The sequence below is a fragment of the Pseudophryne corroboree genome, chromosome 10 (assembly GCF_028390025.1).
Source record: "Pseudophryne corroboree isolate aPseCor3 chromosome 10, aPseCor3.hap2, whole genome shotgun sequence".
NCBI lineage: Eukaryota > Metazoa > Chordata > Amphibia > Anura > Myobatrachidae > Pseudophryne > Pseudophryne corroboree.
This window is the reverse complement of record NC_086453.1, coordinates 156,078,887-156,091,550: the sequence shown is the minus strand read 5'-3', so window position 1 is coordinate 156,091,550 and position 12,664 is coordinate 156,078,887. Positions and strand designations below refer to the sequence as shown.

At 49.5% G+C, this 12,664-nt stretch overlaps 1 protein-coding gene across 1 annotated transcript in view; it reads right to left on the bottom strand.

Annotated features, from left to right (window-relative positions):
- Window positions 1-12,664, bottom strand: part of KASH5 (KASH domain containing 5) — a 1,087,213-nt gene that overhangs the window by 137,006 nt on the left and 937,543 nt on the right. The window contains exon 18 of the mRNA XM_063942893.1: window positions 4,391-4,498. Coding sequence (XP_063798963.1) covers window positions 4,391-4,498 — 108 coding nt within the window. The remainder of the gene's footprint in view (window positions 1-4,390; window positions 4,499-12,664) is intronic.

Here is a 12,664-nt window from a genome sequence, read left to right as displayed (position 1 = left end):
ACGGCAGACAGAGTCCCCTTTTTTACACATTACAGCAGACAGCGTCCCCTTTTTTACACATTACGGCAGACAGCGTCCCCTTTTTTACACATTACGGCAGACAGCGTCCCCTTTTTTACACATTATGGCAGACAGAGTCGCCTTTTTTACACATTACGGCTGGCAGCCAGTCCCCCTTTTTACACATTACGGCAGACAACGTCCCCTTTTTTACACATTACAGCAGACAGCGTCCCCTTTTTTACACATTACGGCAGACAGCATCCCCTTTTTACACATTACGGCAGCCAGTCCCCCTTTTTATACATTACGGCAGACAGAATAGATAGATAGATAGATAGATAGATAGATAGAAAAGTTGTGTGAGAATGGTAACCCTGGCTGGTGGGTAGAGTAGATAGTGAGCAAGCTAGTACCCCTGGAAGGTTATCAGGGGTGAGAGAGAAGGTAGGTGTCAATGGCAGGTAACTAGGGAAGACGTAAAGCAAGTTCGTGCCCCTGACAAATAAGCAGGGCAGATAGAGAGCAAGTACTGTAGGTACCCATGGCAGGTGATTGGGCTAGATGCAAAGTAGGTAGAGTCAGAGTAGCACAGCAGCCCCTGAAATCCCAGCCTAGGGGGGCAAGATCACTGCACACTGCTGCGGCTCTTACCTTTTGATGCACATACTGTAGCAGGCATTACATGCTGGGGCAGCTGGATGACAAGTCCTGTCTCCTGACAATGGGCCTGCAGCTCCAGACTTGGATATTCAGGAAGCCGGCAGCCTGTCAGTGTCCCAACCTCTCCTCCTAAATGACAACTCCGCCGGCCAATCGCCGTTCCCCCCACCCTTTGTCCCGCCCAGATGACCTGACTTACAGCAGCCAAGCAGCCACCACCAAATCCATTCCCCCCCTCACTTTACTATGACAGGCGGCGGTATATTTAATTTGGCGCTGGCAAATGCGGATGCTCCTGATTGGCTGTCAGTCTGTGAGCAGCCAATCAGGTTGCATCGCAGTCAGCTGCCACGGCCGAGCTCTGCCTGGGCTGGGGACAGAAGTGCCGAAAGTCCCCCCTTGAAGGGCAGTGCTGCAGCGGCGGGCGATGGTGATAGAGGGAGCGGCAGCCGTGCGGGTGGTGTTGCCAGATGGTGCACCCACAGTGCGGTTGCGCTGTGGGCAAGGCACCGCTGGCACTCACCTAGTTACGGCACTGAGACAGCGTCCCCTTTTTTACACATTACGGCAGACAGCGTCCCCTTTTTTACACATTACGGCAGACAAAGCCCCCTCTTTACACATTACGGCAGACAGCGTCCCCTTTTTTACACATTACGGCAGACAGTGTTCCCTTTTTTATGCATTACGGCAGAGAGTGTCCCCTTTTTTCCGCATTACGGCAGACAGCGTCCCCTTTTTACACATTACGGCAGACAGCGTCCCCTTTTTTACACATTACGGCAGACAGCGTCCCCTTTTTTACACATTACGGCAGACAGCGTCCCCTTTTTTACACATTACGGCGGAGAGCGTCCCCTTTTTTACGCATTACGGCAGACAGCATCCCCTTTTTTACACATTACGGCAGGCAGAGTCCTACCCTTAGAGTGTAGTATAGTGAAGTGTACTGTGGTGTACAGAGATAAGGGTAAGAGAGAGAGAAGAGGAGACACATAAAGAGGGGAGGGGAAAGAAGAAAAGAGAGAGGAGAAAAGGGGAGAGAGTAGGATGAGACAGACAGAAAGAATGAGAAGGGGGGAAACAGACAGAGAGAAGGGTGGGAGAGAGAGCTAAGTAAAGAGAGAGAGAGAGAAGGGTGGGAGACCGAGAGAGAGGGTTGACCAAGGATTGAGACAGACATTCCCCCCTCCCACCCTCCAGTACAGGCTTCTTCTCCTCTGTACAGGCGGCACTGTGTTCCTCCTTGCTCCCCCTCCCCCATACAGACGGCACTGTGTACCTTCATTCGGCAGCAGCGGATCCCCCTGTCATTGGCGCTGGCAGCAGCTGCTCCCCCTGTTATTGGCGCTGGCAGCAGCGCCGCGGATCCCCCTGTCATTGGCACTGGCAGCAGTACCACGGATCCCCCTGTCATTGGTGCTGGCAGCATCGGAGCCCCTTGTCATTGGCGCCAGCAGCAGCGGATCCCTGCTCCAAGGCCAGTCACTACATCGTCGCGTTAATACTGCTTTGCAGGCGGAAAGGCGGTAAGAGGAAGGGGAGGAAATGTGAGTGGAGGGGTAGGCCCGCCCCCTTCTGTTTTATTACTGCCCGTGGAGGAGAGGAACCCCGCAGCAGCAGTTAGTACTGATAGCTTCGGCTTTGGGGCGGCGGAGCTGACAGGTACTCATCACCTGTGTATATTGTGCTGCTGGCAGATTGCGCCCCAGGTCATCCTGCACTGTGTGCAAGGCACACAGCGCACATACCTAGTTACGGCACTGGCAGATACAGCCTCAGTTACACACAGAATATTGGCATACCGCATATCATTTTAATCAGCAGAATCTGCTGGTGCCCATAAGCATACCAAATGCCCTAGGCATTTGCCTAGTTTGCCTATGCCTAGGGCCGGCTCTGGACATGGCACTCACCAGTAGCTGCTAATATACAGTAGTTCCTTTATGTTACGTCCTAAAATAGATCAGATCAGATACATCTAGACAGGGCCATAACCACGTGTGTGTCAGCTGTGCCAGGCACACAGTGCAGTCGTCATGAGGGTGCAAGTATCCGCATCGCAGTTCAGGGGGCCCAAAGTCTGCGGCATTGTAATGAGTCAGACTGACTCATTAAATCCCTCTGTGCTGCCTGACCCCCACTGCCCGGCTCCCGCCCCCACACTTAGGTTGGTGGCTCCTGCCTCTTGACCCCCGCTGCCTGGCTCCCACCCCCACACTTAGGCTGCTGGCTCCCGCCTTTTGACCCCCACTGCCCAGCTCCCGCCCCCACACTTAGGGTGATGGCTCCCGTCTCCTGATCCCCACTGCCTGGCTCCCGCCCCCATATTTAGGCTGCCGGCTCCCACATCCTGACCCCTGATGCCCTGCTCCCGCACCCACATTTCAGCTGCCAGCTCCCACCTCCTGATCCCTGCTGCCCGGCTCCCGTACCCACTATTTGGCTCCCACATGCAGAGGCAGGTCCAGCAGCCACAGCGGTGGTTACATGAGGAGAGGTGATAAGAGAGGGGGCTGACAGGGGGAGTGGCGGGGTGGATATATATATGTGGCAGATAAGTGCGTATATATATATATATATATATATATATATATATACTCTTATATGGCTGGGTGTGTGTGTGTGTGTGTGTGTGTGTGTGTGTGTGTATATATATGTATATATGTGGCTGTGTGCACTGTACATATATGTATATATGTGGTTGTGTGTATATATGTACAGTATATATGTCTGGACATCGGATATGTACTTAAGCCCGTGGCCTGTCATTATGTGTAAAAGGGGGACTCTGCCTGCTGTACTGTGTAAAAGGGGGACTCTGCCTGTTGTACTGTATAAAAAGGCTACTCTGCCAGCCATACTGGTTAAAAGAGGGACTCTGCCTGCCGTATTGTGTAAAAGGGAGACTCTGCCTGCCATACTGTGTAATAGAGGGACTCTGCCTACCATACTGCGTAAAAGGGGGACTCTGCCTGCCGTACTGTGTAAAAAGGGGACTCTGCCTGCCGTACTATCTAAAAGGTGGGGGCTCTGCCTGCCGTACTGTATAAAAGGGGGGCTCTGCCTGCCATAATGCGTAAAAAGGGGGCTCTGCCTGCCGTAATGTGTAAAAAGGGGATTCTGCCTGCCCTACTGTGTAAAAAGGTGACTCTCTGCCATAATGTGTAAAAAGGGGACTCTACCAGGCGTAATGTGTAAAAAGAGGACCCTACCAGGCATAATGTGTAAAAGGGGCTTGACCTGGTATAGTGGCGCTACTGTGCAGTGTAATTTGAATAATGGAGACTACTGGACAGCGTAATATGAATTGGTATTATTTTATGGACACACCCCTTCTCCATGAAGCCACACCCCAATAATGTTGGTGCGCACCACTGGGCCTATTTTAAATAAGGGGGGGGGGGGGGTGGCGCCAATGCTGTTTCTTGCACACAGTGCTAAAATGTCTAGACAGAAATTAACCACTGGTTACTTCCACACAAAAATTTGTAATATATAGCAGCTAAAATTATTTGAGACACCAAACTTTCCCTTAAGCTACCAAATGTTTGTATGTAAGTAGCCATGTGTATGTTCCAATGTATTTTACAAAGTATAGTTGCTTGTATGAACTATATAAACTCCTGCCAAGATATGAGCAAGATCAACTAGTACTGTATACCTTAAAAGAACTTAAAAATGTGATGTATAGTTATCATACCTTTCAGGGCTAACTTCCACTTACCGAGATATACTACCTCCAGTTAGTAAGATTTTGTTGCATGTCCAATTTTGTCTATGGTGTGGTGTTAGTTGGTTGTTCACAGGTAATAACGACCACTCTATAGGAGATCTGTTTGTGTTGGAGAAAGATTTGATACTATATTGTCATATAATAACTTTCATCTCTATAATTCATACACCCTTTCTTATAACGCGGTTCTAATTTTGACGTTTGGGCAACATTCAAACATTTGTCACTGAATGGGCCTTATAACCGAATACAATACATGTTACGTGCTTGGTAAAATGGACTTATCAAAAATTTTACATTTTCCCAACTATTGATACAGTATGTACAATATTACAGATTATGCCCTATAATGTAGTCATGTAAAAGGATGGTGCTTATGTGTAGGAGTTCTAATGGCCTGTTTAAAAAAACCCTGAAAAAATTAGAGATTGGGTGCAATATTTTAATCAAATGTAAATGTGAATAACAATCAGTTTTTTAGTTAGAATTTGGGTAGCGTCTGTTTTAGCAGGTTCCTGTTTCAATAAACATCAGCCAATGTATATTATGTCACCTAAAATAGTTATAAAATTCTCAGACATGGTCAGTGATTTGACTTATCCAAGCAGCAGTATGTTGCATATATCTAGTAAAATTAGATCTTGGCATATACACTTATACAGTTGTTAGCACATGCTTTTATGTAAATATCTTACTGTGTAATATATAGCACATATATTGTATGTTGCTATGTTTGAATATTTTGCTTAAAGAAGCGTTAATTATATACAAACTAGTATTTTTGACCCCTACATTTACCAGGTCGCTAGCTATGGTGATCACACACATGTCTCTTTTATCTAAGTGCTCCTTATCTATGACAGCTTTGTCACCCTTCTGTCCCATCTCCCTCTGATTTGTGGATGGTGCTGTGGGAGGCTGTGCTGTGGGAGGCGGAACTTGCACTGGTTCCAAGTGATAACAATTGCGTTCCCCCACCTTCCCACCTCCCCACCTCTGCCACACCACCCAGACCCCCACCTGTTTATCTAATCTCTTTTGCTCCCCTCCCTCTCCCTTTCTGTATCTTTTTCATTTCTGTCCCTCACCTCTCTTTCATCTCTGTCCTCTTCCTCTAACCTCTCTCTTCCATCTCAGTCACTATCTTTGTGCCCCCTCTCCCAGTACAGCACTGGCTGGGGAGGAGAAGTGAGGCTCCGGCCATGTCCAGCAGGCAGCTTCCAGTGAACAGCTTTATATAATATTCCACAGACAAAAAACCTTACGGTTTCACATGTCCCATTAAGGCTTCTTAGACATGATCGAAATTTCAGAAACCTGTTGTAACTCTTCCACTCAAACTCCAAAAAGCAATGAAATTCCGATCATTAAGGCTGACGCCTTAATGGACGTGTTCCTTGCGCAATACAGATATGGTATGCCATCACAGCCTGTGGGTAAGTGCAGATTCAGCACTCTCACAGAGTGAGATTGCTGTCACTCACACAATGGTGGAGCTGCTAATTCACAGATTTGTGTGCTCATTGGAATACACACATGCAGTCTACGCAATTGAAGGTCTGAGCAGTTATGTGGTGCTCCCATCCCACACAGTGCCCACAACCATCCCATTCGGTCACCACAACAATCCCACCTTGTTACAACAGCCTTCTCACTCCGTACATCCATCTAATTTAGTATACACATTTCGCTACCTCAAACATCTTGGTTAATTGCTAAAACTATAATACCCCATCTACGGTCTATGCATCTACACTTACTTCCCCTATACACCCCCATGTTGCTCTGTTTTCCCCAATCCCTACTGCTGTGTTCTCCCATCTGTGCTAGTCTGCACTAACTTATCTGCACCATCTGTCTTTCCCCACCTGTGCCTTGTCTGTACCACCGTTTCCTTCTCTCTGTGCTGCTCAGTGTTTCCCTCTTCAACGTCACTCTGCCTCCTCCAATACATGGCACACTGTCTTCTCTCCCATCTGCACCAGCTTTCTACCCATCCGTGCCAGTGTTTTCAACCCATCTGCTTCGTTGCCCTCATCCGAATCACTTTGTCTCCCTTCCCATACTTGCTGCTTAATCTACCCCCTATCCAAACCACTCTTACCCCATTCATGTAGCTGACATCCTGAAGGTAATATTGTGGGTCACTATTTCACTATTGGGGGGGGGGGTTGCCCTATCCAACCCACCCAAGGATTAGGCCTAGCTGCCTCGCCCCAAGGGAAGGTAAAAATACTTATCCCCTCCGATGTTGGGACTGTATTCCCTTCATCCATGCTGCTCTGCCTTCCTCATCCGTGCTGTTTCTTTCCATCTGTACTGCTCTTACCCCTCCCACATCTGTGCTGCTCTTTCCCCCTCATCCACACGGCACTGTCCACCCATCCACACAGCTCGGTCTCCCCACCATCTGTGCCACTGTCTTTCCCCCATCTGTGCCACTGTCTTTCTCCCATCTGTTGCACTCTGTCTTACCTCCCCCATCTGTGGGGGTAATTCAGAGTTGATCGTAGATGTGCTAAATTTAGCACATCTGTGATCATTTACTCTAACATGCGGGGGGTCGCCCATCACAGGGCTAATTTGCCCCGCATGTCAGGCACAACCCCCCCCCCCCCCACGGGTAGCAGCTCCTGCGCTATTGGCAGGGGGATAGCCGCCGCAGCCTGCCCCCACCAATGGTCCATAAACGCCTCCGTTGTGCTGACCATGCCCCGCCAATGGCGTTCTAACGCCGTTGGTACGCCCCCCTCCTTCCCCGCAACTGCCTCTGCCTGTCGATCAGGCAGGGCGATCGCAACCAGTGAGATGCTGATAGCATCTCTCTGGGCTCCCAGGGTACACACGCACAGTGGGACCATTGCGCGTGCGCACCCCACAAACTAATTCAGACTGCGATCGCTGCCGCTGCAGTCTGAGTTATCCTGTGTTTCATTGTCCCCCCATCAGTGCTGCTTAGTCTTCCCTCTATCCACACACTTTTGTTTCCCCATCCACACTGCTCTGTCTCCTCCCTCCAATCAACAACACTCTTACCTCATCCGAGCAGCTTTGTGTACCGCTCAGACCTTCAGTTGCATAGACTGCATGTGTGTATTCCAATGAGCACACAAATCTGTGAATTAGCAGCTCCACCATTGTGTGAGTGACAGCAATCTCACTCTGTGAGAGTGCTGAATCTGCACTTACCCACAGGCTGTGATGGCATACCATATCTGTATTGCGCAAGGAACACGTCCATTAAGGCGTCAGCCTTAATGATCGGAATTTCATTGCTTTTTGGAGTTTGAGTGGAAGAGTTACAACAGGTTTCTGAAATTTCGATCATGTCTAAGAAGCCTTAATGGGACATGTGAAACCGTAAGGTTTTTTGTCTATGGAATTTCATAGCTTTTTTTTTTTATTTTTTATTTTTAATTCAGAAATGTAAAAATTTCATTGTAAGAATAAAGATTTGGGCCCTCATTCCGAGTTGTTCGCTCGGTATTTTTCATCGCATCGCAATGAAAATCCGCTTAGTACGCATGCGCAATGTTCGCACTGCGACTGCGCCAAGTAACTTTGCTATGTAGAAAGTAATTTTACTCACGGCTTTTTCATCGCTCCGGCGATCGTAATGTGATTGACAGGAAATGGGTGTTACTGGGCGGAAACACGGCGTTTCAGGGGCGTGTGGCTGAAAACGCTACCGTTTCCGGAAAAAACGCAGGAGTGGCCGGAGAAACGGTGGGAGTGCCTGGCCGAACGCAGGGTGTGTTTGTGACGTCAACCAGGAACGACAAGCACTGAACTGATCGCACAGGCAGAGTAAGTCTGGAGCTACTCTGAAACTGCTAAGTAGTTAGTAATCGCAATATTGCGCATACATCGGTCGCAATTTTAAGAAGCTAAGATTCACTCCCAGTAGGCGGCGGCTTAGCGTGTGTAACTCTGCTACATTCGCATTGCGACCGATCAACTCGGAATGAGGGCTTTGATTTTTTAAATGTTTAATGAAAATGGTCGTATAACATCACTGTTCTGTGCAAAATGCAAAAATAATTTTATTTACCACACAGAATTGTTATACTTTTAACTTTGGTCAAAATACTTTGTTGCCTTTGCGGATGATGCAGGGAGAGGGTAGGCAGCAAGCAGCAGCCTGTGACTGAGGCTGGAGGCATGTGTGAAATGCACATGTACGTGTGAGGTGCCATGTGTGTACGTGTGTGTGTCAGGTGCCGTGCTTATATATATGTGTGTGTGTCAGGTGCTGCATGTATATGTGTGCGTGTGTGTGTCAGGTGCTGCGTGTATATGTGTGCGTGTGTGTGTGTGTCAGGTGCTGCATGTTTATGTGTGTATGTGTCAGGTGCTGCGTGTTTATATGTGTGTGTGTGTGTGTGTGTGTGTGTCAGGTGCTGCGTGTTTATGTGTGTGTGTGTGTGTGTGTGTGTGTGTGTGTGTGTGTCAGGTGCTGTGTGTTTATGTGTGTGTGTGTCAGGTGCTGCGTGTTTATGTGTGTCAGGTGCTGCATGTTTATGTGTGTGTGTAAGGTGCCGTGCATGTATGTACATGTGTGTGTCAGGTGCCGCGCGTGTACGTACACTTGTGAGTCAGGTGTTGCGCATGTACGTACACGTGTGTGTGAGTCAGGTGTCACGCGTGTACGTACATGTGTGTGTGTCATGTGTCGCGGGTGTACATACACGTGTGTGTCAGGTGTCGCGGGTGTACGTACACGTGTGTGTGTCAGGTGTCGCGCGTACACGTGTGTGTCAGGTGTCGTGCGTGTATGTATACATGTGTGTCAAGTGTCGCGCATGTACGGACACGTGTGTGTCAAGTGTCGCGCATGTATGGACACGTGTGTGTGTCAGGTGTCGCGCATGTACGGACACGTGTGTGTGTGCGTCAGGTGTCGCGCGTACACGTGTGTGTGTCAGGTGTCGCGTGTGTACGTACACGTGCATGTCATTTGTCGCGCGTCTACGTACACGTGCGTGTGTCAGGTGTTGCGCGTGTACGTACACGTGTGTGTTTCAGGTGGCGCGCGTGTACGTACACGTGTGTGTGTTTCAGGTGTCGCGCATGTACGTACACGTGCGTGTTTCAGGTGTCGCACGTGTACGTACACGTGTGTGTGTTTCGGGTGTCGCGCGTGTACGTGCACGTGTGTGTGTGTGTGTTTCAGGTGTCGCGCGTGTACGTACACGTGTGTGTGTGTGTTTCAGGTGTCGCGCGTGTACGTACACGTGTGTGTTTGTGTTTCAAGTGTCGCGCGTGTACGCACACATCTGTGTGTGTGTGAGTGTGTGTGTCAGGTGTCGCGCGTGTACGTACACGTGTGTGTGTCAGGTGTTGCATGTGTACGTACACGTGTGTGTATCAGGTGTCGCATGTGTACGTACACGTGTGTGTGTGTCAGGTGTCGCGCGTGTATGTACACGTGTGTGTGTGTGTATGTGTCAGGTGTCGTGCGTGTGCGCGTCAGATGTTGCACATGTGTGTGCACGTGTCAGGTGTCGCGCGTGTACGTACTCGTGAGTCAGGTGTCGCACGTGTACATACACGGGTGTGTCCGTCAGGTGTTGCGTGTACACGTGTGTGTGTGCGCATCAGGTGTCGCACGTACACATGTGTGTGTGCGTCAGGTGTTGTGTGTGTGCATCAGGTGTCGCACATGTACGTACACGTGTGTGTCAGTTATGTGAGGTGTCACGTGTTTCTGTCAGGTGCCGCGAGTGTATATGTGTGTTAAATGCTACATGCATGTATATGTGTGTGCCAAGTACTGCATGTGTATAATAGTGTGTCTGATGCTGTGCCTCTATATGTGTGTGTCTGGTGCTGTGTGTGTATGCATCAGTTGCCACGCGTGTGTGTGTCAGGTGTTGTGCATGTATATATGTGTGTATAACAGGGACGTGCAGTCAGGGGAGGCAGTGCCTCCCCTGATAGTAATGATTAAAATAATACAAAGAAGATACTTATGACATATTCTGTGTCATAAGTAAATGCTTTGGCCTTTATATTATTTTAATCATTTTTACATTTGTAAAAACGCACTTTAAAAGTGTTTCGGAGGCACCGCTCTCGGTGCCTCCAGCGGTCAGTGTGAAGGGGCCGGAAGCAGGGGGCAGGGCGAGGCATTGGGCAGCAAAAACCCATTGATAAAATCCCTATAAGCGGCACCTAGCTGAAGTGCCGCTTTGACAGGGGCGTGCTTTCAGCTCATATGGAAAGCACGCCCCTGTCACTGAGGAAGCTATAATTGGGCAGTGGTCGATTTGGTGAGGGGGCACCACAGAACGTGCCCGCCTGTCATCTGGTAAGTTTTTTATACTTAATTTACATTACTATTTGCGGCCGTCCCCGTCCGCCTGTTCCCCAGCCCATCCCGCAGCCTGTCTCCTTGCACCGTGTCAGCCCCGGCAGAGGGGGGCAGGGGCGTATCTAACTTGTGGTGGTGCTACTCGTGGATCTACGTTCCAGACTCGCAGGGGCGGATTGAGATGCAGGGACTTCAGGTCGGTCCCCGTTTGGCCGGTCCCGACTCCCCCTCCATGGCCATCACTCACTCCTTTGCCTGGCTGGTTACCGCGATCGGGGCTCAGCTCCGATCGGGCAGCATTGGGAAATAGCTTCTGCGCATGCGCAGAAGTGGAACTGTCTCAGTTGCGCTGCTTTCCCTCCCTCTCTCCTCACAGGACAGGGGTCCCCACCGCTGCCGTCTGCCGCTACCTCTGTGTCCAAAGACTGGGCTGCGTCGCACACTACACAAGGGAGAGTAGTGCAGCCAGTGCCTGCAGGTGCCTGTCTGAGCACACCCACCATGCTGAACATGCTCATGGCCTCAGCTGTTCCTGACTGCTTCCATCTTCTTCTCTCTGTCGGCTCTGCCTCCTGCACTTTTGTTGGCCCTGGAGAAATAACTTTCAGAAGGAACCTGCCATCCTGGAAGAACTGCCCCCAGCCACAGCCAACCAAAGGTAAATAAAAGCAATGTGTGGCAGCATATACAATGTATAAGTGGCAGAGCCAGATTAAGACCCCAGAGGAAATATACCGCCTCGGGGCCCCATATTAATGTATGATATAAATACTTACACACACCTCTGTCCTGTCACACAGACCACCTCCCCCCCCCCCTGTAGATCCACGAGTAGCACCACCACCAGTTAGATATGCCCCTGGCCCCCTCTGCCGGGGCTGACACGGTGCAGGGAGAAAGGCTGCTGGATGGGCTGGGGAACAGCGGACGGGGATGGCGCAAATAGTATAATGTAAATTTAGTATTAAAAAAACTTACCAGATGACAGGCGGGCACGTTCTGTGGTGTCCCGTCCCCAAATCGACCACTGCCCAATTATAGCTTCCTCAGTGACAGGGGCGTGCTTTCCATATGAGCTGAAAGCACGCCCCGTCAAAGCGGCACTTCAGCTAGGTGCCGCTTATAGGGATTTTATCATTGGGTTTTTGCTGCCCAATGCCTGGCCCTGCCCCCCGCTTCCGGCCCCTTAACACTGACAGCTGGAGGCACCAAGAGCGGTGCCTCCGAAACACTTTTAAAGTGCGTGTATATATATATATATATATATCCTACGGTGCGAGTGCGGGACTCTGGAGGACTATCTCTCTCTCTCTCTCTCTCTCTCTCTATATATATATATATATATATATATATATATATATATATAGATACTTACAGATGTAGCCACACTCATGGCTATATCTGCGGTGGATGGGCACACACATACTGTATGTTACACACAAATCTGTTATCTGGCACTCACTGATATTTTATGTATATATGCATTTTGATTGTTTATCATTCTCTTTTTTCCCATCTGCCTGATTTTCCCCGTTTTCCTCTGGTCTCCACCTGTGTTTCCCCCTATGTTCATCTCATCCCCCTGTGGTCTCCTCATGTTTTTCCCCGTTCCAGACGGATATTATATATATTTTTTTATGTGACACTTACACCCTTTTCAGACAGAAATCCCGGTAATTACCTGGCATTTTAGTGCCGGGTTGCTTTGCCGGGCTCTGTCTGACCTCCCCCACTTTCACACAGAAGAGCAAATGACCGGGTCAAGAATTTCGACCCGGTAATTGCAGACCAAAACGGGTATTTCGTCTGTGTGAAATGGTCAACCTGGGTCGAAATTCCAGTGTCTCCGACCCTGGTGAACTCCTGGGTCGAAGTCCCGGTAATTTCAACCTGGGTTGGGGTCGTCGGCAGGACTTGGCGGACATTATGGCTGCAGTGCCTCACCAGCCACT